This window comes from Bidens hawaiensis, unplaced genomic scaffold (genome assembly GCF_021521415.1).
Source record: "Bidens hawaiensis isolate Kalapana, Puna unplaced genomic scaffold, B.hawaiensis_p1.1 tig00027599_1, whole genome shotgun sequence".
Taxonomy (NCBI): domain Eukaryota; kingdom Viridiplantae; phylum Streptophyta; class Magnoliopsida; order Asterales; family Asteraceae; genus Bidens; species Bidens hawaiensis.
In genome coordinates this window covers 123,570-146,803 of record NW_027494479.1, presented here as the reverse complement: position 1 = coordinate 146,803, position 23,234 = coordinate 123,570, and the positions used below count along the sequence as shown (strand labels likewise).

Genomic DNA, 23,234 nt, shown 5'->3' with positions numbered 1-23,234 from the left:
CTTCGAGGTACTCGAACGAATTGTTACCGTCACATACCGTTTGCGACTACCCAAGGAAATGCAAGGGATACACGACGTATTCCATGTTTCAAATCTACGAAAATTTCTAGCCGATGAATCTCTTTCAATGCCCTTAAAAGACGTAGAGATTAACGAAAATTTAAAATTCGTAGAACGTCCCATCCAAATCGAAGATTCAAAACTAAAGAAACTTAAAAGACGAACATTGAAAATCGTGAAGGTAAGATGGGATTCCCGAAGAGGACCCGAGTATACATGGGAACTCGAGTCCGAGATGAGAAAGAAATACCCCCACTTATTCTCGTAAGCAATCTCGAGGACGAGATTTATTTCAAGGTGGGGAGGATGTAACATCACGTAATTTTCGGGCCAAAAATGTCAAGTTTTCAAATTCGAGGAACCAATTCTGTCAATTTCTAAACTTCAGGTGTTTTCTTGACCCAACGCGCTACGCGACAGGTCAAGAAAGACACCCATCGCGTACCGCGATGGGGTGTCTGACAATTATTGATACGTGTGCCACGTGGCACACGGTGGCAACGTCTGCTGCCATGTGTCACCACGTGGCAATACGTTTGCCACGTGTTGCCACGTGTAAACGGCGCCTGCCACGTGTTGACACGTGGCAGGTCTAGGGTCTGACTCATCAAGCCTACGTCGCAGTACGCGACGGGCTTGCCAAGTGACCCATCGCGTACCGCGATGGGGTCTAAAATCGGCTATAAATAGCAGCTACGGGTTCAGACCATTATCACACCAAAACACACACAATACTCTCTCACTACTCTCTCTCTAAACCTCGAATTACGTGCCATCGATCAGTCTCGAAAACCGTGTACCGAAACCTCGTTTTCCGTGCCCGTTACCTCGATTTCCGTGCCACTCCCCGACATTCCGGACAAGAAGGAAGTATTGCCCCGACGACCCGGTTATTTCCTCGAAGTGCGTGCCAAAAGTGTTGGTGTCTCAAAAAGCGTGCCAAGTGAGGAGAAGGAGTTGAAAAGAAAAGTGTATCGATTGAACGGCGTCGAAGTACTGCCCAAGTGACTAGGGTGTTTCCAAGCCAAGCAAGGTAGGCATATTGCCCGACCAAAATAATATTAAAATATTATAAAGGCTTAATGCCTAAGTCGGAATTATACTCGATGAATATAAAAAGAGAAAATAAATAACAAAGAAAAGAAAGAAAATAAAATAAATATATATATGAGTATATATATATATAAGTATATAATTATTCTTTGTTATAGAATATATTATTTAAGTATTATGAATATGTTTAAATAATAAAAGAAATAAGTTTCTTAAAGAAGAAGAAACGTCGGGTTTTTAAATATAAACTAAAGGTTTATAAAGAATACCTATTAACTAAAGGTTTTAAAGTAAAAGAAATAATGAACTAAAGGTTCATCGAAATGACAAGACTAAAGGTCTTAAGTCGGATCGTGTATCCGACTAATGAATGTTATACTCGTACTATAGGTGCGAGATAGCGAAGGAAAGACATACGGACGGTGTTGGAAGCCGATCCCATTAAAAGGTGAATACGCCCCACTTTTACAAACTTGTTTTCAAACAAACAAACGTGTTATGTGTAAAACTTTACATGAGGCTACGTGTCTCTAAAAACATTATAAATAAGAGTATAAGCCAGCCCTCAGGCTATGGTATACGTTTGTCTGGATCCTTACATATGTGGAAAGCGGTGGGCACATCGCACCACGCTTGGTCACGACCTCCAGCCACGATGGGCCGGACCTAAGTTATGTCCGAGTGAGGAATGGCCATGTGTATATTTATGGTACCTAAGTTATGTCATAAACGTTGCGGTGTTTTGCTGAGGTGACCTAGTGCAGAGACTCGAGTTTATGATGATTGTTTTAACTTGATTATTCCTAAGCCAAGATGGGCCGAGACTTACGTGGTCTCGAGGGGTAATTAAGTAAAGAAAATATTTTTTAGCGTCAGTATATTCACCAGCATTCGTTGCTGACGTATTTTATAACATTTTGCAGGTAATCAGGAATAGAGCTTGAAAGACGAAGAAGCTCAAGAATCCGATGGCTCGGATAATTTTGTGTAAATATAAAACATGGTGGTTTTGTAAAACTTATAAAACTAAACGAGACTTTCGTCTCGTCTTTTGTTATGTAAATATTTATAAATATGATCATTATGTTTTTATAAAGACTTCCACATTAACCCGCTACTCTAATTTATTTACAAACATGGTACCAACTATGGTTCACACTCCTAGGCCTAGATTGGGGGTGTGACATCATTAGTGTGTTAACAGACGATTAAATCTTAGGATGTACGTGACAATAAAAAACACAAAAAACCACCACCACGTTCTGACCATGAAGCGAGCACACCGGGCGTCAGGCGCTGCCATGAGGACGACGATAGACCGGGATTAAGATGTAGCCTTGATAGCGACGACGACAACGATGACATTCATGACACTGCCTCTAAGATATATTTTGTTATTATTTGTACAAACTTGTTGTAATGGTTGTGTGTATGTATATCGTTTATTTACATTGTTTCGTTATAATTTTTATAATTGTTGATAAAGAAAATAAAAAAGAATATTTTTTTATATAAAACAACAAAATAAAAAACAATAATTAAAATAAATAAAATTAAATTAAACATAAAAAGACAAAAAAAAATGTCTTTCTAGAAAATACCCTTATATGCCACGGGTAGCACTATCCATGGCATATAAGAGGGTGCGCGGCGTGGTTAGTAAGACCCTTTGAATAAGGTTTAATTTTAGAAATAGCTTATGTGTCATCATATGTGGACACTTTAAAAAGATGTCAAATGTTAACATTATTTTGTTTTAATATAGTAGTAAGATATGTGTTCAATAATTTGGTTTCCCTTGAGAAATTAAAAGTCGATAAATCGAATTCAATGGCTATGTGTAGTGGAGGGGCTACAAAATAGAGTGATTTGCGTCATGTGGCGCCCAGTCAGCAAATTATGGGTTTTGTTTTAGGGGTGTAATGGTGTTGGTAGCCCCATAAATATATACATACATATATATATATATATATAACAAACAAATTATAATAATAATATAACAAACATGCATAGTGGGCGACAAGAACTTCTCCCCCCCCCCCCCCACCCACACACATTTCGCCCCATTTGTCGCCCCTATGTAACAGTGTTGTAGCCTCAAAACCTTCCTTCTCGCCCACTACATATGCCCTCGGATTATAGGCGTGAACCTTAACCGAATTTCGAAAAATGTTCAGTTTGGTTATTGGTTTACCGAATTGCGCGAGTGATAGGCACAACTTTGAGGTAATTAAAGAATTGAAATTAGTCTAATTTAGATGAAGTAAACAGAATAATAATAAAATAAAGGTATGAGTCACGTGTCCAAGACTTTGAATATATATACACTTGGTGACCTACACACAAGAATTGTATCTGCATACTTATCAGCTTTCAACCACTAGACACACCAAGGAAAACAAGAGGTACGCCCTTCCTTCTCAACATCTTCTTATCTGTACTTAATTTTATATTATCTGCTCTCTAATTTAGAACTATATGTTATTTTTAGTATTATTAATTTGTAGTTTGTAAATCTAAAGTTTTAACACACTTGTTAATCGTGTGTGACTGTGTATGAGAGAAGAAGCAGAAGATAGTTTAATTATTATGGTGGTTGTTGGCAATTAAGGATGAATATGCAGATAACCTTAACGAGTGTTTTAAACTTTTAATTGTCTGGTGGCAAAATTAGTCAACAGGCTTTATCAGTGTAGCCATACTATTGGAGGAACCATCAATCATTACATGGGATACATATGTTTTAGTATTTAAATAATAAACATATAACAAATCACTATTGGAGGAACCATCAATCATTACATGGGAAAACCATTTGCACATAATATCTTACTAAATCTAACTATCTATATAATTGTCTACCATAAAATCCTAGGTGTCGCTTTAAGGTTGTTCCCTCAATTCTTTAGAGCCACCAGATTGCTTGATTTATAAATGGAGACTCCTCATGCATTTGACCCGAATTCGCGGGTATGGGTTTCACCAAACCCGGATAGTTTTAAATGGGTTATAACATCTCATTTAATTGTAAAAATATTTCATAAACTAACAATAACTTTCACGGGTCATGGGTCTCACCAAACCCGGATAACCCTTATACGGGTTATAACATCTCATTTATTTATGAAATAACCCCTTAATTATTAAAGAATAATTTTCACGGGTTATGTGTTTTACCAAACTCTAATAGCCCTCAAATGAGTTGTAAGATCTCATTTATTGATAAACACTTTCATTATCAAACCTTAATTTAATTTATTTGCTTTACATGTTCTTCGTTACTGTTCTATCATCTCCATCGTCGGTTAAGTTCCAATACTACCCACTATCGTCAACTAAATCAATGCCTCTTTTTTCATTAGGCAGATATTTGTGTTCATGTTTCTACATTTTAAAAAATCAACATGCTCGTGGTTGTTTATGTTTGTTCGTTAAAAATCTAAAAAATCTAAACATCTCAACTGATAAAAACAACGTTAAAAAATATAATAACAAACTAATATATATGTATTAAATTGAAACAAAACTACGTTAAAAATAAAATAATCATCATAAAATAGCAAAACGATTAAAAACAAAACTTTAAATAAACTCCCGTAACACGGGAGGATCAAACTAGTTGTATATATTACTTAGTATGTTTATGTTTAGTATTATGTTTTTTTTTTATAATTTATACAATGCTTTTTTATTTAATATTTTAAATGTATTATAATATTTTTAATAATATAATTTTAAAATAATTAACGATTTTCTTTTTTATTTAATATTTTATATGTAGTATTATGTTACATTTTTTTAAATATCTTAAATGTATAAAATTATTATTTTATTAAAAAAATAAAAGTGGTAAATCGGTGACCATTTCCTTGGTATTGTGAAAAACAGTGACGTAGATTTGGGTATGATATGTCGCTGACGTGACACTATAAACTGAGAGGCAAAGAGACATTCATATCTGATAGTCTAATGCAAAATTACATAATATATTCTTTAGGTCAAGGTTCATCCTTAATGTTTAAAAAACACTCTTGGCCATCTTATATGTTTAATTTATATTGCACGTTTCATTGTTAACATGTGAGGGCTTTCATTGGTATACTTTTCGATTTTTATGAGACACCGTCGGTTTGGCATGAAGCTTTTAGGAGCTACAAGTAGGGGTGTTCAAAAAGCTCGCGGCTCGATCAAAAATAGCTCGAAAAAAGCTCGGCTCGAAAAAGCTTGATTCTAAATGAGCTCGGCTCAACTCGGCTCGATTTCTGAACGAGCCGAGCTCGAGCCAGGGTCAGCTCGGCTCGTGGCTCGGTTTTGGCTCGACTCGTTAGCTCGGCTCGTTGACTCGTTTAGATTAAACCCTAAATTTTAATATCTATATATAATAATATCATACTTATACATATATTATGTTATACATAAAACCTTATAAAAATAACGAAAATAAAACTTATAAAGTTCTAATTATTAACTTTTTATAATATGTATGTTAAAATTATATTTTTTTTATCTTTTATATATCAAAATTTGTATAAGAAGAAATTAAAAAATTTAAAAATAAAAAATAAAAAAATTAAAGGAGACTGGCTCGACGAGCTCGAGCTCGGCTCGAGCTTTAAACGAGCCGAGCTCAAGCTCGATTTTTCAGCTTGATAAAGAAAACGAGCCGAGCTCGAGCCAGCTCGATTAAGTTCGAGCTCGAGCTCGAGCACACTCTAGCTCGGCTCGGCTCGTTTACAGCCCTAGCTACAAGCTTCAAGCTTTTAAGAAAAAAACTCATACTCAATTAAAAGCTCTGTTTGGTTCAAGGAGCTTGAAACTTTTAGGTCAAGAGAAAAAGCTTAAAGCTTAAAGCTTCTACTAGTAGCGTTTAAAAAGAGCTACAAGCTTTCAGTATGATAATTTACTTAAATAACATTTCAAAATAAATACATTTACTATTATTGATTTTAGTTATGCCCATTTTAGTAATTTTATACGTTTTATTAAAAGCTCCAGCTACTCTGCCAAACATCTAAATATATTTAAAAAGCTACAGCTAACAGCTACCAGCTATAGCTTCCAGCTACCAGCCAACAGCTTTCAGCTACAGCTACCAGCTAGTTTTGCCAAACATACCACATATCATCTATTGATCGATTTTGTTTCTTTTGTATTACAATAAAGCTTAACTAAATAAAGCTAATATAAAGTTGTTCGATTTCCATTTGGGATGGGATGAACATATTCGAAGAATCGAAGTTAATCATTGTGAGCCCAATCAATTATATTCTCTCTAGCAAAAGGTATCCAAGCCAAAAATCTTAATACATTTCTCCATATATGTATTTATATTTTATTTTTAATTTGTTTAAAATTAATCTTTTATCTTACTGTGGGCGTTTTTTTACGATAGAATTTGAATTTCATTCTAGCCCGTTTAATTTTCCTTTTTTTTAACGGCCCATTTAATTTTTACAATATGTTAGAATTAACTCAAAAAATCCAACGTACTTAATCATAAAGAATAAAACATGAAACGTAATTGACGACTAATTTAGCCATTTGACCTTCTCTTGGTTGAGCCCGTTGATAGCCATTGGTCGAAAAAAAAAACCACTAGACCTTGACGACATCCCCGGCCTATATATTCGGTCCTGACAGTGCAACTGGACCACGATCAGGCTATCAACAACACGAACACACAATATACCTCCAAAGGAGAGGAAGCCACAACGTTTACAGTAAGGTAATTATAGGGCTTAGCTGGACATACAAAACATCCATGCACACCTCTAACCCTTACTACAGGATAACCTCTACTAAGATTATCCTCCGCTTAGTATTATCCTCTACTCTAGTTAAAAACTTCACACCCAGCACCTTCCCAATTTTAAAAAACAAACTTGACCACAATCGGGCCATCAACAACAACAAACTCACATCCTTAAACCTCGTGACCGCTTTGATTATTACAACATGGAAATATGTATTAATCATATCCATACTTGCGGTTATTTACACTCTCTTCTTATATGGCCCGTACCTCATAGATGCATTCGCTCGGTTCCTTAACGAAAAATATTCTAGAACCAAATGCATAATAATTAGTAAATCATTTATCAACAAAAGGTATTTAGGCCAACATTGTAATAAGTAATTAATTATATATAAACAAAAATCTTAGATCCAAATTTGTAATAATAATTATTTATTTATTAAAAGAAACTCTTAGGCCCTAATTTGTAGAGAAAAAATACAATACAATAATTGCTTAACGTACAAGAATACAAGAATACTTATTTTTCACGAAACTGATCCATAAAAGCACATCACAAGATCTCGAAATCATCAATATATATCCAATTAATCATTGGTTCACCGAAATAAGTATTCTTGTAAGGTAATTATAGGGCTTAGCTGGACATACAAAACATCCATGCACACCTCTAACCCTTACTACAGGATAACCTCTACTAAGATTATCCTCCGCTTAGTATTATCCTCTACTCTAGTTAAAAACTTCACACCCAGCACCTTCCCAATTTTAAAAAACAAACTTGACCACAATCGGGCCATCAACAACAACAAACTCACATCCTTAAACCTCGTGACCGCTTTGATTATTACAACATGGAAATATGTATTAATCATATCCATACTTGCGGTTATTTACACTCTCTTCTTATATGGCCCGTACCTCATAGATGCATTCGCTCGGTTCCTTAACGAAAAATATTCTAGAACCAAATGCATAATAATTAGTAAATCATTTATCAACAAAAGGTATTTAGGCCAACATTGTAATAAGTAATTAATTATATATAAACAAAAATCTTAGATCCAAATTTGTAATAATAATTATTTATTTATTAAAAGAAACTCTTAGGCCCTAATTTGTAGAGAAAAAATACAATACAATAATTGCTTAACGTACAAGAATACAAGAATACTTATTTTTCACGAAACTGATCCATAAAAGCACATCACAAGATCTCGAAATCATCAATATATATCCAATTAATCATTGGTTCACCGAAATAAGTATTCTTGTAAGGTAATTATAGGGCTTAGCTGGACATACAAAACATCCATGCACACCTCTAACCCTTACTACAGGATAACCTCTACTAAGATTATCCTCCGCTTAGTATTATCCTCTACTCTAGTTAAAAACTTCACACCCAGCACCTTCCCAATTTTAAAAAACAAACTTGACCACAATCGGGCCATCAACAACAACAAACTCACATCCTTAAACCTCGTGACCGCTTTGATTATTACAACATGGAAATATGTATTAATCATATCCATACTTGCGGTTATTTACACTCTCTTCTTATATGGCCCGTACCTCATAGATGCATTCGCTCGGTTCCTTAACGAAAAATATTCTAGAACCAAATGCGTAATAACTAGTAAATCATTTATCAACAAAAGGTATTTAGGCCAACATTGTAATAAGTAATTAATTATATATAAACAAAAATCTTAGATCCAAATTTGTAATAATAATTATTTATTTATTAAAAGAAACTCTTAGGCCCTAATTTGTAGAGAAAAAATACAATACAATAATTGCTTAACGTACAAGAATACAAGAATACTTATTTTTCACGAAACTGATCCATAAAAGCACATCACAAGATCTCGAAATCATCAATATATATCCAATTAATCATTGGTTCACCGAAATAAAAAGTTTTGGATCGTTAATCGATCAAATTTTTTACTACTCTTCACGAAAACCGTTTTTGAGTGTTTTAGTTTTTGGCTGAGCGTTTTAGCTTTTTGGTTAAGCATTTTGGTATTTTTTTCCTTTGTTTGTTTGCCTTTGAGTGTCTTGCGTACCTGTCGTACGTTAAGACATTATTGTACAGTATCTCGACCCCTAATTTGTAATAGTTAATCAATCATTTATATATTAAAAAAATATGTAGGTCAAAATTAATCAGTTATAAGTTTTAGAGCTAAGATCATGTGTAGTCATAACTCTCAACGTGTGGGCATTTTGCGTCATGTGGCGCCCAGTCAGCCTTTCCAAATTTTGCAAAAAGAATGTGTAGTCATAACTCTCCAGCCTTGGACATTTTGTGCCACGTGGCGCCCAGTCACCTTTACACTTCTTTGTTTTTTTATTAAAAGTAAACAAATAATAATAATATTTTATTAAATAAATATTACATTACAATAAAAACAAAAACTACTTGTCTCACCCTCGTCGTCGTCATCGCCTTCATCATCGATCTCGTCTTCATATTCATTGTTGCCCTTGTTTTGGTTTTCATTTTCACCTGGCAAACGCCGATTCATCCAAAGATGTTGAACCAAATCCCCCTTTAGTGCGTTATGTATTTCTCTTGACCGCACGAAATACGCGATTTCAAGTCTTTGCTCCATACTTGCTGGAGTTTGTTGTGGATCCGAGTTCGATATGAAAGTTGGACATATTGCTCTCCCCTCGTCTTCGATGATCATGTTATGCATTATGATACACACATAGATAGCACTTTTCATTCTTTCTAAAGACCATAGACGACAAGGATTTTAACAAAATGTCAGCGTTGTTGAAGAAACTCAAAACACCTCTCGATATCCTTTCTCGCAGACTCTTGTACTTTCTTAAAATATTATCCTTTTTCATCCAACGGGTCTCTAAATTTTTCACGATAATAGCGGGATATATTCCATCGCACAGATAGTACCCATGATCGTTGAAATTATCGTTAGCCCAAAACGAAGTGACGGGAACAATCACATAGATGTAAATCTCCAACACAGGGGTTGTTCTAAGACGGTTATGCCATTGTTGGACCCGGGAGCACCACAGAATGCTGACCAAATCCAAAGGTCGTATGAAGAAATCGTTTGAAGGCTGACCGTTGGTCCATTTTGGTCACCTCGTGTGTATTGACCTAGCCATGAAGTTAGGCAATTAGCGCATTCCCAATGCATACAATCTACACTCCCGATCATGCGGGGTAAACCATGCACCCTTGCATGTACCTCGTAAAGACGTTGTAGATCGTTCCAGTTGGGCTCTCTTAGATAATGTGGTCCATATAGTTTTAATATTCCTATATTTTATACAATTTATTAAATAATTAATTAAAGTAAACAAGTGATATAATTATTTTTAAAAAATGAAATGTACCGTAACAAAAATACTCCAAGGTGTCCCGAGTTGTTTTATTGGCCATCTTTAAATATTCGTCGTTGATGTCAGACGTGTTTCCGTAGGCGAACACGCGTATGGCTGACGTAACCTTCTGAATAGCTGTGAATCCTAGCGTCCCTCGACCGTCAGTTTTTGCTTAAAGTAATCAAGCTCACTGTCACGGAGTTATTTCTTTGACTCGCGTGCGGCCTTAGAACTTGGTCTAAGTAAGCCTTGATGGTTAGGTTTGTAGTGTTTTGGCAGCGGAAGTCTTTAGTAAATGTGTTGCCTTGCAATGTTGCAAGTAGTAGTGTTTGTGTTTGATCAAGATGATGAACTTGAACAAGTATACAAGTAAAGAGAGTTTATATTGCTAGAAAGGCAAGTTACAAGTGTTTATGAATACAAGAGCTTGGGTTGTTACAAAATGAGCCTAACATTACCTATTTATACTAGTTAGGGCTGATCTAGAGCCTTCTTAATCTAGATCCTTCTAAACATATATTATACATGTTGATATCTAGAGATTTCTTAAGAAAATATCCAGCCATTCAAGGCTGATCTAGAGGGTTCTTGTGGCAGCAAAATATCCAGCCATCATGATCATTGTGGGCTGGTCTAGAAGCTTCATTTGGCAGCCATTTCGGGGCTGAAATGTGCAGCTCTAGAACCATCTTTTGGGCAGCTTCTAGTAGCTTCCGCATGGCAGATTTGTGCAGCCATTCTAGGTTGTTCCAGGTCTGTTGTGGGCTGTTCTACGTTGTACCAAAAAGTCCCATTTGGTCCAGCATGTTATGGGTGCTTCCAGCAGCTCCGGATGTCTCTTGAACGCACCAGAAAGTTCCGGAAACGCGGTGAAACGAGCTGAAAATTTGGCGGTGCGTGACATCACGCTCCAAATCATTGGTGATGCACATGAATAAATTTTTAGACATCCAAAAGCGATGCTTAAAAGTCTTTATGTTCTTGTATCTCGGCGAGTCGTTGAAGTAATCTGCAATCAACCGGTCATTGGCGTAAATACGGTGTCGTTTCGTATATGTTTTTTTTAAACCCAGGGGGGTGGAGGAGAGCTAATAGAATTCATATAAGTTGTCGTAAGCACAATCGCACTCGTAACCGCCTCTTCCTTCGCATCGTCTTCGGCTTGTCGGTCGGGCCTGAAAAATTGGTTATATATAGAAGTGGGAGAATCCATAGATTAGGTTTTATAGGGAATTTGGTGTGAGAAAATATAGAGTTTAAGCCCAACGGTCAAATGGTGAGAATGTTTAAAAGTTTGTGCCCATTAAGCGTTTTGTACAAAACGCCCCACCAACAAAACCAACCCATAACGTTGAAGGGGTGGGGGGGTGTTCCCCCGGCGTTTTTGCCGAATAACGCCACAACTAGACCCCATTACGGATGGTCTAACAAGGAAATGGAATAAACTGGGAAAAAAAATAGAACCCGTTGTGAAAAGCAAAAAATAAAAATAAAAATAAAAAATGAACGTAACCCATTATGAAAACCATTGGTTTTTTTTAGTTTGAGCTCCAAACCGACCCATGCACACCCCTAAAAATATTCTGAGGATATTTTGGTGTGTAGATTTTAGCGAGTAATGCAACAAAATATTGGTGTAGTTAGGTTTGAATGGGTGATCAGTGAGGATAAAATGGAGACGAAGAAACCAGTTCCAGTAATTGGGTAAAGGAAATGGAGCGATGGTGATGGTGATGGTGATGGTGATGGTGATGGTGATGGTGATGGTGATTATGACGATGATAATGGTGACAACGATGATGACGACGACAATGATGATGGCGATGCATCATCATCACCAACATCATCATCATTACCACAATCAATATCATCATCATCGCCACCATCGTCACCACCACCATTATCACCACTATCATCATCACCATCACTATCAGTGACAGTAGTGGTGATGATGATGACGACGACGACGGTGAAAAAAGAGCTATAACTAAGGATGATGATGTAATTCCACAACATGAAATGAAAGAGGGATTTTTTGGTTTTAATTTGATATGAAATATTGAGAGTAGATGTAGAAAAGAAGATTCATGGGAATTGATGAACGCAAGGTTACTGAAAGAAAAATGAAACCATATCATTTTCTCAATATTTGAAAGGAAAGTTAACATATTTAGGTAGGGTTTAGTTTGGTATAGGATAATAAAATAGACGAGTGAATAAAATGAATCAAATAATTGAATGAACAAATGAATGAATGAAATGAACTATTGTCATTCTATGTGAGAATGTAATGCATCATTACTTTGTGTTGTCTGATTGACAGAAAAAAATGACAAAAATAAGTAATAAAAATGGTAGTAACTACCAGGGTAATGGTGGCAATGGGTAGTGGCGGTGGCAGGTGGTGGTGGTTGTGGGTGGTAGCGGTGGTGGGTGATGGGTAGCAACGGTAGTAGACTAGTAGTGGTTGGTGGCGGTAATCGTGGTGGTGGCGGAGGTGGAAGGGGTGGATGGCGTGGGCATCGGGTGACCGTAGTGGTGGGGGGTGGAGGTGATGTAAGAGGAAATTGAATGGAAAATAAACAAAAAATAAGGGAGCTTGATATATTGAATTTGTGGTATTCTTGAGGAGATGAAATGGATTATATAATGGGTGATTCTATTTTATTGATCAACTAAACTATATTTTTTTTAATTTCATCACAATGGTTCATTCAATTCATCATCTCATTTAAACCTACCAGATGCTACCTTATATTTAATTTGTTTTGATTTGAATTAGTGAATAAAAAGTACTATAATTTGTTTAATTTTGGGTTAAGATTGTTAATATTACTTGTTTGGTTATCTGTTGCTGATGCAATTGCTGTTTACAATGAGTGGAATTGTCAGGTTGTTTAAGTAAGTTTGAATCTGTCACGAATTCAAATTTATCGTGTAATTTCAAATTAAACGGAATTATGAGTGGAAAAATTTTTAATAATTAAAATAACAACCAAAAACATACCATATTTAGTAATAAACTTAACAACTAAACAAAAAAATACCACTTTTAGTAATAAACCGAAGGAGCTTGACAAAATGGGATTGGTCCGAGTGAAGAAAAACATAGGAAATGAAGAATAAAGGATCCGCATGAGCAATGCTTTAAAAACCGGTATTTTACTTGAAATTGGATTGGGCTAAAAAATGATACAACCGGTTTTACGGTTATATCGGGAAGTTCAACCGGTTAAATAGTTTACCTTATAATTTTCTATAAATGTAACTTCAATAAAAAAATAACCCAAAACTAAATAATTACTAGAACAAAAAATAATTCAACAGTTAATCAATATTTAAAAAATAATGCAAAATCACTCAATCTTAAAAAGATAGTCTTAAAGTTTACACGTTTGATTGTTAATTGTTGGGTTAAAAGTAATTTCGAAGGAATATAGGCCGCAAATATCAAAAATTTCTCGGGCTTAAAACCGGTTTGCCAGTAAAACCGGTATTTTAGACAAAAACCGCCGGTACGATGTTCTAGCAAATCGGTCAAAAATACCATACTCAAGCATACTGGGCGAAATCCGGTTTAACTAGTTCAACCGGCCGGTTTGAACCGGTTTTTAAAACACTGCGTATGAGTAAGGCTCAATCAAATTTGTTGTATTCATATTCAAAAAATAAAGAGAAAATTCCAATTTGACTCCCTGGGATATATTGTCGGGACACGGAATAGCCACTGAAAACAAAATTTTGCATTTTGGACGTCTGTGATATATGGGCGGGCCAGTCTGTGCCATTCCGTCAGTTGACTGTTGGTATTATAGTAATAATACCAACATATTAAGGGTATTTTAGTAACTTCTTTTAATAAATAATAAATATAATAATAATAGTAATAATAATAATAATCGTAGAACAGCAGCAAGTAACATCAACAGCTTCATCTCATCTTCATAACATCAATAGCAACATATCATCTTCATATTAGAACAACATCATCTCATCTTCATAAGTATCTCATCTTAATCATCATCAATCTCAAATCCTCAAACCGACCACCAAGTAATCCTTCTTAATATCATCATCTTCATCATCAGTTTCATAACAAGTAATCAAATCTCTCAAATCCTCAAACCCTAGATTTCATCACTCAAACCCTCAAATCTCTAAAATCCCACCACCAATCGTTTCAATAATTCAACCACCGCACCCATAAATCATTCCGATCAAAACCCCTAACCTCCGGCACCACGCCGCCGCCACGGCAGCCACCGCCGCCATGGATTCCGGCCATCTCGTTTTTCCGGTCATGTGTCTTTTGGTGCTTTTATAACACCAAATATGACACTGACAAAAATAAAATATGTATTATGTATTATGAAAATAAAATATGTATTATGCAAAATCAATATTTAAAAAAGTCAAAAATAAGATATCTGAAACCGTGATCTAAATTCAAAATGATTTGAAACCAAACTAAAATTAGATTAAACGTGTTCACTAATTCGGTTCAACTTGAAAAATTAGTAGTGGATAACTCGAATTCAATGAAGGGTTGGGGTAAACGTTAACCTGAATAATGTTTAGTTTTGTGAATTTGAATTCCATTCGGTTTGGTTATTCATTTACTGAAATCCTTAACTCCGGAAAACCGAAAATCAAACCGATTGTAAGAGTTATAGGTACAAGTTTAGTTTAAGGTATTTTAAGGAATTGAAATTAGACTAATCTAGAACAAATAAAAAAAGGAAAAAGTATAGAATGTTGAGTCACCACGTGTCCAAGACTTTGAATATATATACATACAAGAATTGTATATGCCTTCATCGTCAGCAGCTTTCAACCACTAGACACTGAAGACAACAAGAGGTACGCCTTCTTGCTAAGCATTTTATCTTTTTTCTAATTATTATTAAAATAAAATATTATTTTCTAGCTAGTATGCAATACTAAAGTCTAAACACACTTGATGGTTATTGGTATTAAATATTTATTATGTTGTTAAGGCGATTAAAGGATATAAAGATCCTTGTTGAGTGTTTAATCGTAAAGTTAGTCAACATGCTGCTAGCTTTATCAGTGTAGCCTTATTATTGGAGGTACCATCAATCATGACATGGAATGGAATACATATACTTTAATATTTAAACATAAAACATTAAACAAATCACTCGTGTCTTCTTTCTACGACTGTAATCATATATTTCTAAGACTACCTTCAATGCTGAGTTTGGAGACCATCTGTGACTGAGGTGGCGCTTCAGAACACAGGAGGGCAGCGATGGGATAGTTGGGGCCAGGTGCGGCCCAGACCCCTTCTGTTTTCCCCGCAGTTGTGTTAACTTACCTAGTTATATCTAACAAAATTCATACATAGTGTAATTTTACCTGTTTTCGTCTGAAAATTTGAGCCCAACCACTCTGTTTATGAATTTGTTTTATACGTATTTTCGTCCGGCCTCTTTAACGTTTTCGTCCAAGTTTCATCACTTGATGGGGGTGCCATGCATTTGAGGTCTTCGCACGTAGAGCTACAGCCTACATGTGGTTTATTAATTTAAAAAAATTGTCTCACATTAAAATATTGAGTATTAAAAAAATAGATTGCAAGCGGGAATGATGGGTAAGGTAGCATTAGCATTCAGGGTAAAATGAGTTTGTGAAAAGCTGGTGTGACATGCCGACTAGGCCTGCATGTGAAAAGATGAGCTGTAAATTTTGCGGGTAGTCTAATAGCTCACACACATGTTCATTTATGCACCTCAAAAGTCTTGTGTGGTTACGGCTTGAAGAAGAGTGTAGATGTTGGCAGTTTCCAATTTATGAGGGGTCAATAGTGACGGCTTTGTCAGCTTTAGAATTTGTGGAAATAAAAAAACAGCATAAAAATTGTATGATGCCAAAACAAAAACAGACAACAAGTGAACCAACAGCTATTATATGTTGTAATATTCAAGTTAGTATACAATAACATGTTCTTGATTAGCCTCAAATTTCATTAATAGGCGTTTATTAAGCAGTTTTGGACTGCTAAGGTGAGGAAAGAAACTGGTTTGAGAACTCGTTTCTTGAAATTGGTTTTAAACCTGTTAAAACCAACCCGAATCAGTTAAATACCAATTTCAAACTGAACCGATCATTCCACATTTGTAAACCAGTTTCCAAATCTAAATGCTTTGAGCAAAAACCTGTTTTGACTTCCATTGACCAAAACCAAACCGGTTTGGGCCCAAAAACTGGTTTGTGCACCTCTAAATCCGCCAACAGAGTCAGCTACTTGAACAAGGGATATGGATATTATAAAAATAGTTAAATAGTTAAATTGTAAAAAATGTTTTAATGTTAGTTATATATTAAACATTTCGACATTATTCGATCAAATTTGTATGCAGTTTTTTCTTCTTTTTTTTTCGGTTTAAAAAATCTGTTTAGTTTTAATATTATTCTCTTAGTATAAAAATTTTCATATTTAATTATATTGAGTGTTCTAACTTCTAAATGGTAAAGTTATGAAATCTCATTGCTATTCTTATTAGTTTGACTAAAATAAAAGAGTTCACTAAGTTTTAACTAGTTATAAAGATTTTTTACAATAATGAAACAATTGCTTTACAGGCCCACACAGCTAGCAACTGCAATGCAGAATGGTCATCAAGATCATACAAATGAACCCACAAATCATGATGATCTTCAACAGCCACTCTTAATAACTCACACTTCCAAACCTATAACCCCTTACGCAGAATGCAGCATCTTTAGCCATTTGACCTTCTCTTGGTTGAGCCCATTGATATCCATCGGTCGCAAAAAACCACTAGACCTCGATGACATCCCCGACCTATCTGGGCCTGACTGTGCAAACGGGTCCTTCCCCGTTTTAAAAAACAAACTACACCGCGATCGGCTTATCAACAACAACAACAAACTCACAACCTTAAACCTCGTGACGGCTTTGATTATTACAACATGGAAAGACATATTAATCACAGCCATACTCGCGGTTATTTATACTCTCGCATCTTATGTGGGCCCGTATCTCATAGATGCATTCGTCCAGTTCCTTAACGAAAACCGGGAATCTAACCTTAAAGGTTTTCTTTTCGTTTTCATCTTCTTTCTTGCCAAAGTTGTGGAATCAGTCTCGCAACGACACTGGTTCTTTAAGCTTCAACAAGGAGGGATCTGGGCTCGGGCTGCACTCGTGGCAATGATCTACGAAAAGGGTTTGACCATTACGAGCAGGTCAACGGTCGGTCAATCGGGTGGTGAGATTACCAACCTCATAGCCATTGATGCAGAACGAATAGGTGATTTCGGTTGGTACATTCATGATCCATGGCTAGTGATATTACAAGTTGGTATCGCGCTAATAATATTATATCGTAACCTTGGGATAGCCTCGCTTTCTGCGTTAGTCACGATCGGTATCATAATGCTGATCAATCTTCCTCTAGGGAGGTTACAAGAAAAGTTTCAAGATGAGTTAATGAAATCCAAAGATAACAGAATGGTTAAATGCTCGGAAATATTAAGAAACATGAAGATCCTTAAACTTCAAGCATGGGAGATGAAGTTTTTGTCCAAAATATTTCAACTTAGAAACACCGAAACAAAATGGTTGAAATATTTATTATCTACCTCAACCACAATCATATCAATATTTTGGGTCGCCCCGAGCTTCATAGCTGCGATCACATTCGCAACATGTATGCTTCTCGGGGCACCACTCGAGTCTGGAAAGATATTATCAGCGATTGCAACGTTTAAAATACTTCAACAACCGATTTACAACCTTCCCGACACCATATCTATGATTGCACAAACTAAGGTTTCATTAGACCGGATTACATCGTACCTTAATCTTGACGAGTTAGATTCTGGTCTGGTTGAGTCATCTCCACGTGGTAGTTCTGATATTGCGGTTGAAGTCATTAATGGAAGCTTTTCATGGGTTGTTTTATCCAACAATTTAACTTTAAAAAACATAAATATCAAGGTTTTTCATGGCATGAAGGTTGCGGTTTGTGGGACCGTTGGATCAGGTAAATCGAGTTTACTGTCGTGTATTTTAGGTGAAGTGAGTAAAGTGACAGGAATTGTTAAGGTTAATGGTACAAAAGCTTATGTAGCACAATCTGCATGGATACAAAGTGGGAAGATAGAAGAGAACATACTGTTTGGTAAGGATATGGATACAGAGAAGTATGATAAGGTTTTAAAAGCTTGTGATTTAAAAAAAGATGTTGAGATACTGCCTTTCGGCGATCAGACGGTTATAGGTGAAAGAGGGATTAATTTGAGTGGTGGGCAGAAGCAGAGGTTGCAGATTGCGCGCGCTTTGTATCAAGATGCTGATATTTATCTGTTTGATGATCCGTTTAGTGCGGTTGATGCTCATACGGGTAGCCATCTCTTTAAAGTGAGTAAAGTTCAATAATTTGATAAACGGGTGACTTTACAGAGTAGTAACCAAGTTTCTCAGTTGTCTTACGAAAGTCACTAAAAGTTTTTTTGCTTCTTAAAGTCAATTCACTTTCATAGGTGTTCTAGTGTTCTAATTCTATATAATATTTTTATAAATATTAAAAAAGTTAAAATTAAGTGAGGCAAATGAAATACACATGAATCTTGGTTCTGGTTAAATGGAAAAAAAAAATCAATTATTAATATCCAAGATTCATATATGTTTCATTTCCTCATTCGATTCAAACATTTATAAAAAATATTAACACACGATTGGAATACCTAATGAAATATGAGTGACTTTAATAGAACACTTTAAAAACTTGATTACTATTGGGTGAAATCATAAGTTTTAATAGTATAAACTAGGGAATTAATCTTTGCATAAACTTGGCAAACACAGGAATGTGTGCTCGGTTTTCTAGAATCAAAAACGGTTATTTACGTCACCCATCAAGTAGAGTTCTTGCCAGCAGCTGATCTTGTCTTGGTGAGCTATTGAGATTTTTTACAAACAGGTCGATTTGGGTTGTATTTTTTTTATCTTAAACGGGTCAATTTGTTTTGTATTTTCAAATAAGGTTATGAAAGGTGGAGAGATCAAACAAGCTGGAAAGTATAATGACATTCTTGATTCAGGAAGTGACTTTATGGAACTCGTCGGTGCACATAATGAAGCTTTATCAATGATCGATTCGATAAACACAAACTTAGAATCTGAAAACACAAAAGTCAATGAAAAAGATAGCGTCGAGGTTAAACCAGACGATACAAACGAGACAAAAGGACAAATTGTTCAGAAAGAAGAACGAGAACAAGGAAGTGCCGGTTTTTCTATTTACTGGAAATACATTACAAGTGCATATGGTGGTGCCCTTGTGCCTTTTTTATTGCTTGCAGCAATAGCGTTTGAATCACTTCAAGTTGCAAGCAATTACTGGTTGGCTTGGGCATCACCCGTGTCGCCAGACGAGGTGCCCCCAGTCGGAGGCACCACACTGATAGCCGTTTATGTCGGTTTAGCATTTGGAAGCATGCTTTGCATATTTGTTAGAGCAATGTGTCTTACAACCGCTGGTTATAAGGCGGCTAACCTACTATTTAATAAAATGCATTTATGCATTTTTCGTGCTCCAATGTCTTTCTTTGATGCAACACCAAGCGGGCGCATTTTAAATAGAGTAAGCCAATATTTAAAAAAATATATATTAATTTAGTAGTAAATAACAAAATATGAACATAATGTCATTATTACCTTCGTATAGGCATCAACAGATCAAAGTACAGTGGATTTGACAATTCCAAATGCAGTTGGTGTTTTTGCATTTGCGGTTATACAACTTCTAGCGGTTATTGTATTGATGTACCAGGTTTCTTGGCAGCTGATTTGGGTTTCCATTCCCATTATAGCTATTTGCATATGGTTACAGGTACCGTCGCTATAAACTTCAAATTTCAAATTTCAAATTACATAATATAGCATTATTAATAGCCGAATAATAATATTTTGTGCTAGCAATATTATATATCTTCAGCACGAGAGCTAGCACGATTAGTCGGCGTGTGCAAAGCCCCAATAATACAACATTTTTCAGAAACCATATCGGGTCTAACCACCATCAGAAGCTTCCACCAAGAACAAAGATTTCAAGACACAAATATGAAACTAACTGATAATTATTCCCGACCAAAGTTTCACAGTGCGGGTGCTATCGAGTGGTTATCATTTCGGGTGGAGCTTTTGTCATCTGTTATATTCGCCTTTTTCTTAATTTTCTTGCTCATTAATGTCCCAAATGAGATCATTGATCCAAGTAAGTAATCGAGTTTTATGAAACCCTAATAACTGATTCATATATGTTACATATTTAAGATATTATTATCTTTAATCTTGAAGGTATCGCGGGGCTAGCAGTGACTTACGGGCTTAGTTTAAACATAATACAAGCTTCAGTAATATGGAAACTATGCAATATGGAAAATAGTATCATTTCTGTTGAAAGAATACTTCAATACACATCTATACCTAGTGAGGCGCCACTTGTTATAGATACATGTAGGCCCCACGATTCATGGCCGTCGGATGGAAATGTAGACATACACGATCTTAAGGTAATAGTTTCCGCATTCAAATTACCAATTTACCCTCAAAACAAGCTATATAAACTTACTAGTGTGTGTGTAATGTCAAATGTGTAGGTACGATATGCTCCGCACATGCCACTTGTGTTAAGAGGAATTACGTGCAGTTTTCGTGGTGGAACGAAGACGGGAATTGTGGGACGAACGGGAAGTGGTAAATCAACTCTCATACAAACACTTTTTAGAATCGTTGAACCGACCGGGGGAGATATTATTATAGATGGGATTAATATATCATCAATCGGACTTCATGATCTACGGTCAAGATTGAGTATAATCCCTCAAGATCCAACTTTGTTTCAAGGGAGTGTTAGAAGCAATTTGGACCCGCTTGAACAGTACACTGATGAACAGATTTGGGAGGTTGGTAGACTGAGTTCTTATTGAATAATGTATAGAATTATGCAATATATGTTAATATTGCCTCTTTTTAACTTGTACCTTTTGAATAATTAGGCTCTAGATCAGTGTCAACTGGGAGATGAAGTTAGGAAGAAGGAAGGCAAACTTGATTCACCAGGTTTTTATTTCAAAGACTTTCAAACAAAATCCTTTACAGCTTTCGTTCTTTACGTATGAGGCAAGTTGCAGATCGTGTCCTTTAACTTCAATAAATATATTCCCTGAAGTTCATATGCTGTCACACTAATTTTTTACGTTAACTGATGTTTAGTAGTTAACTAACAGAAAAATGATCAATTTTAAAAACTAACAGAAATTAATATTTTTTAATATAACTAACAGATAAATGGTCATTTCTAAAAACTAACAGAAAAATGGCCATTTCTAAAAAAAAAATAAAAAGAACACTCTTAATTAAAAAAACTAACGAAAAAACGATCCTTTTTTTAAAACTAAAAGAAATTGACCATTTTCAAAAAGATAACAGAAAAATGTTCATTTTTAACATTCTTAGAAGGCTAACAGAAAAAAGGTAGTTTTTAAAAACTAACAGAACAATAGTTATTTTTAGAAAAGTAAAAGAAAGGATTAACACCAATTACTAGAAAGAACACAATCTGCAAATTATGGCTATACATAAAGGACGCAAAATGTAATTTACCCTTGTATTCTTATTCACAAAACTGTTGGTAGTTAACGAGAATGGAGAGAATTGGAGTGTGGGTCAAAGACAACTAGTGTGTTTAGGCCGAGTATTACTCAAGAAATGCAAGATCTTAGTGCTTGATGAGGCTACTGCATCAGTCGACACATCAACCGACCACACAATACAACAGACACTTAGCGCGCATTTTTCTGACTCTACCGTCATCACAATTGCACACCGGATCACATCTGTGCTCAATGGTGACATGGTTTTAGTCATGGAACAAGGTTTGATCAACGGACCATAAATTCAATTTTAGTGATTTGCATTTTCTGTTATGTTAAAGTCTTTAATTCTATTGCAGGCCTGGTTGAGGAATTCGACTCACCTTTAAAATTGTTGGAAAACAAATCTTCTTCCTTTGCAAAGCTTGTCGCAGAGTACCGTGGAAGATCTTGTTCTAGCTATGATTCTTGAATACGAGATCGACTTCTAGTTGTAAAAAATAGCGGAAATACTCGAATAATGTTGTTATGGTAAATATTTCAAATTTCAAGTATATTAACGCAGTTGTAACATGTTTTGAACTTTAAAACTAATTACAAATGACAAAAATGAGAATTATTAATTACCCGAGAGCAGGACTCCAAGTAAGCTCATCAATAGTCATCTGTTTAACCGATTCAGCCACCCGTAACTCGAACACAGGATGACTCACCACACCCGACACTCTATCACACAACATCAGATCCTCAGAAAAACAAGACAAGACAGAGTTACATATATTGACTCTGATTATGGGTGTGCGATGGATCGTTTACGTACTTCACTTCCAGATTTTGATCTTAACGGGTTTTCTAATAAGGACACTGCCCCCCCCCCCCCAAAGTCCAACATGTTGTGGCGAGTGCCTTATTTAGTGGAATCGTCAAGAGTTTAGAAGTGAAGTTTGATCTATCCCCTCGCCAAAAGGCGGTGTTTGAATGCCTTCGGGCTCCTCGGGCTTAGGATTTTCTAACGGCCATCCCCATTGAAGGATTAGGCCAACGTATGTCGGGTTTGGAGTATCGGGCTATCCTTAAGTACCGGTTAATGATTCCTATGTTCCCGACTGATGAACCTTGCCCAATTTGTCGCAAGGTCTGTTTGGATTCTTTTAGTGACCATGCGGTGCATTGCAAAGAATTGTCTGGCTTTAAATACAGACATGATTGGGTTATGGATGTTCTGTGTGATGTTCTTAAACGGGCAGGGACTTCTGCTAAAAAGGAGGCCCCTGTTAACTTTTTCACGGATCCTCTTGAAGGGAGGTCTACTTTACGACCAGCTGATATTCTTGTGTTCGGTGGGCAGGGGGGA

The 23,234-nt window shown here is 35.8% G+C and overlaps 2 protein-coding genes across 5 annotated transcripts in view; both read left to right on the top strand.

The window, feature by feature from the left end:
* The window catches only part of LOC143575736 (putative DUF21 domain-containing protein At3g13070, chloroplastic), a 67,092-nt gene extending 54,758 nt beyond the window's left edge, over positions 1–12,334 (top strand). Inside the window, exon 15 of the mRNA XM_077060032.1 lies at positions 12,289–12,334. The gene's annotated coding sequence lies outside the window, so the exon portion shown is untranslated. The remainder of the gene's footprint in view (positions 1–12,288) is intronic.
* On the top strand, positions 3,482–22,466 carry LOC143575735 (ABC transporter C family member 3-like). Of its 4 annotated transcripts, XM_077060029.1 has the most exons (12): positions 3,482–3,518; positions 16,838–18,641; positions 19,089–19,175; positions 19,267–19,866; positions 19,951–20,115; positions 20,202–20,499; positions 20,583–20,797; positions 20,885–20,981; positions 21,048–21,190; positions 21,284–21,347; positions 21,923–22,162; positions 22,240–22,466. In XM_077060029.1, the coding sequence occupies exons 2-12, from the start codon at positions 16,860–16,862 to the stop codon at positions 22,350–22,352; spliced, it is 3,804 nt and encodes a 1,267-aa protein (XP_076916144.1). In that variant the 5' UTR covers positions 3,482–3,518; positions 16,838–16,859; the 3' UTR covers positions 22,353–22,466. The 4 variants fall into 4 exon arrangements, with proteins under 4 accessions (XP_076916144.1, XP_076916142.1, XP_076916145.1 ...); XM_077060027.1 differs by having other exon boundaries at positions 20,885–21,190; positions 22,240–22,462; XM_077060028.1 differs by lacking the exon at positions 3,482–3,518 and adding an exon at positions 15,066–15,091 and having other exon boundaries at positions 20,885–21,190; positions 22,240–22,462.
* The last annotated feature ends 768 nt before the right edge of the window (positions 22,467–23,234 follow it).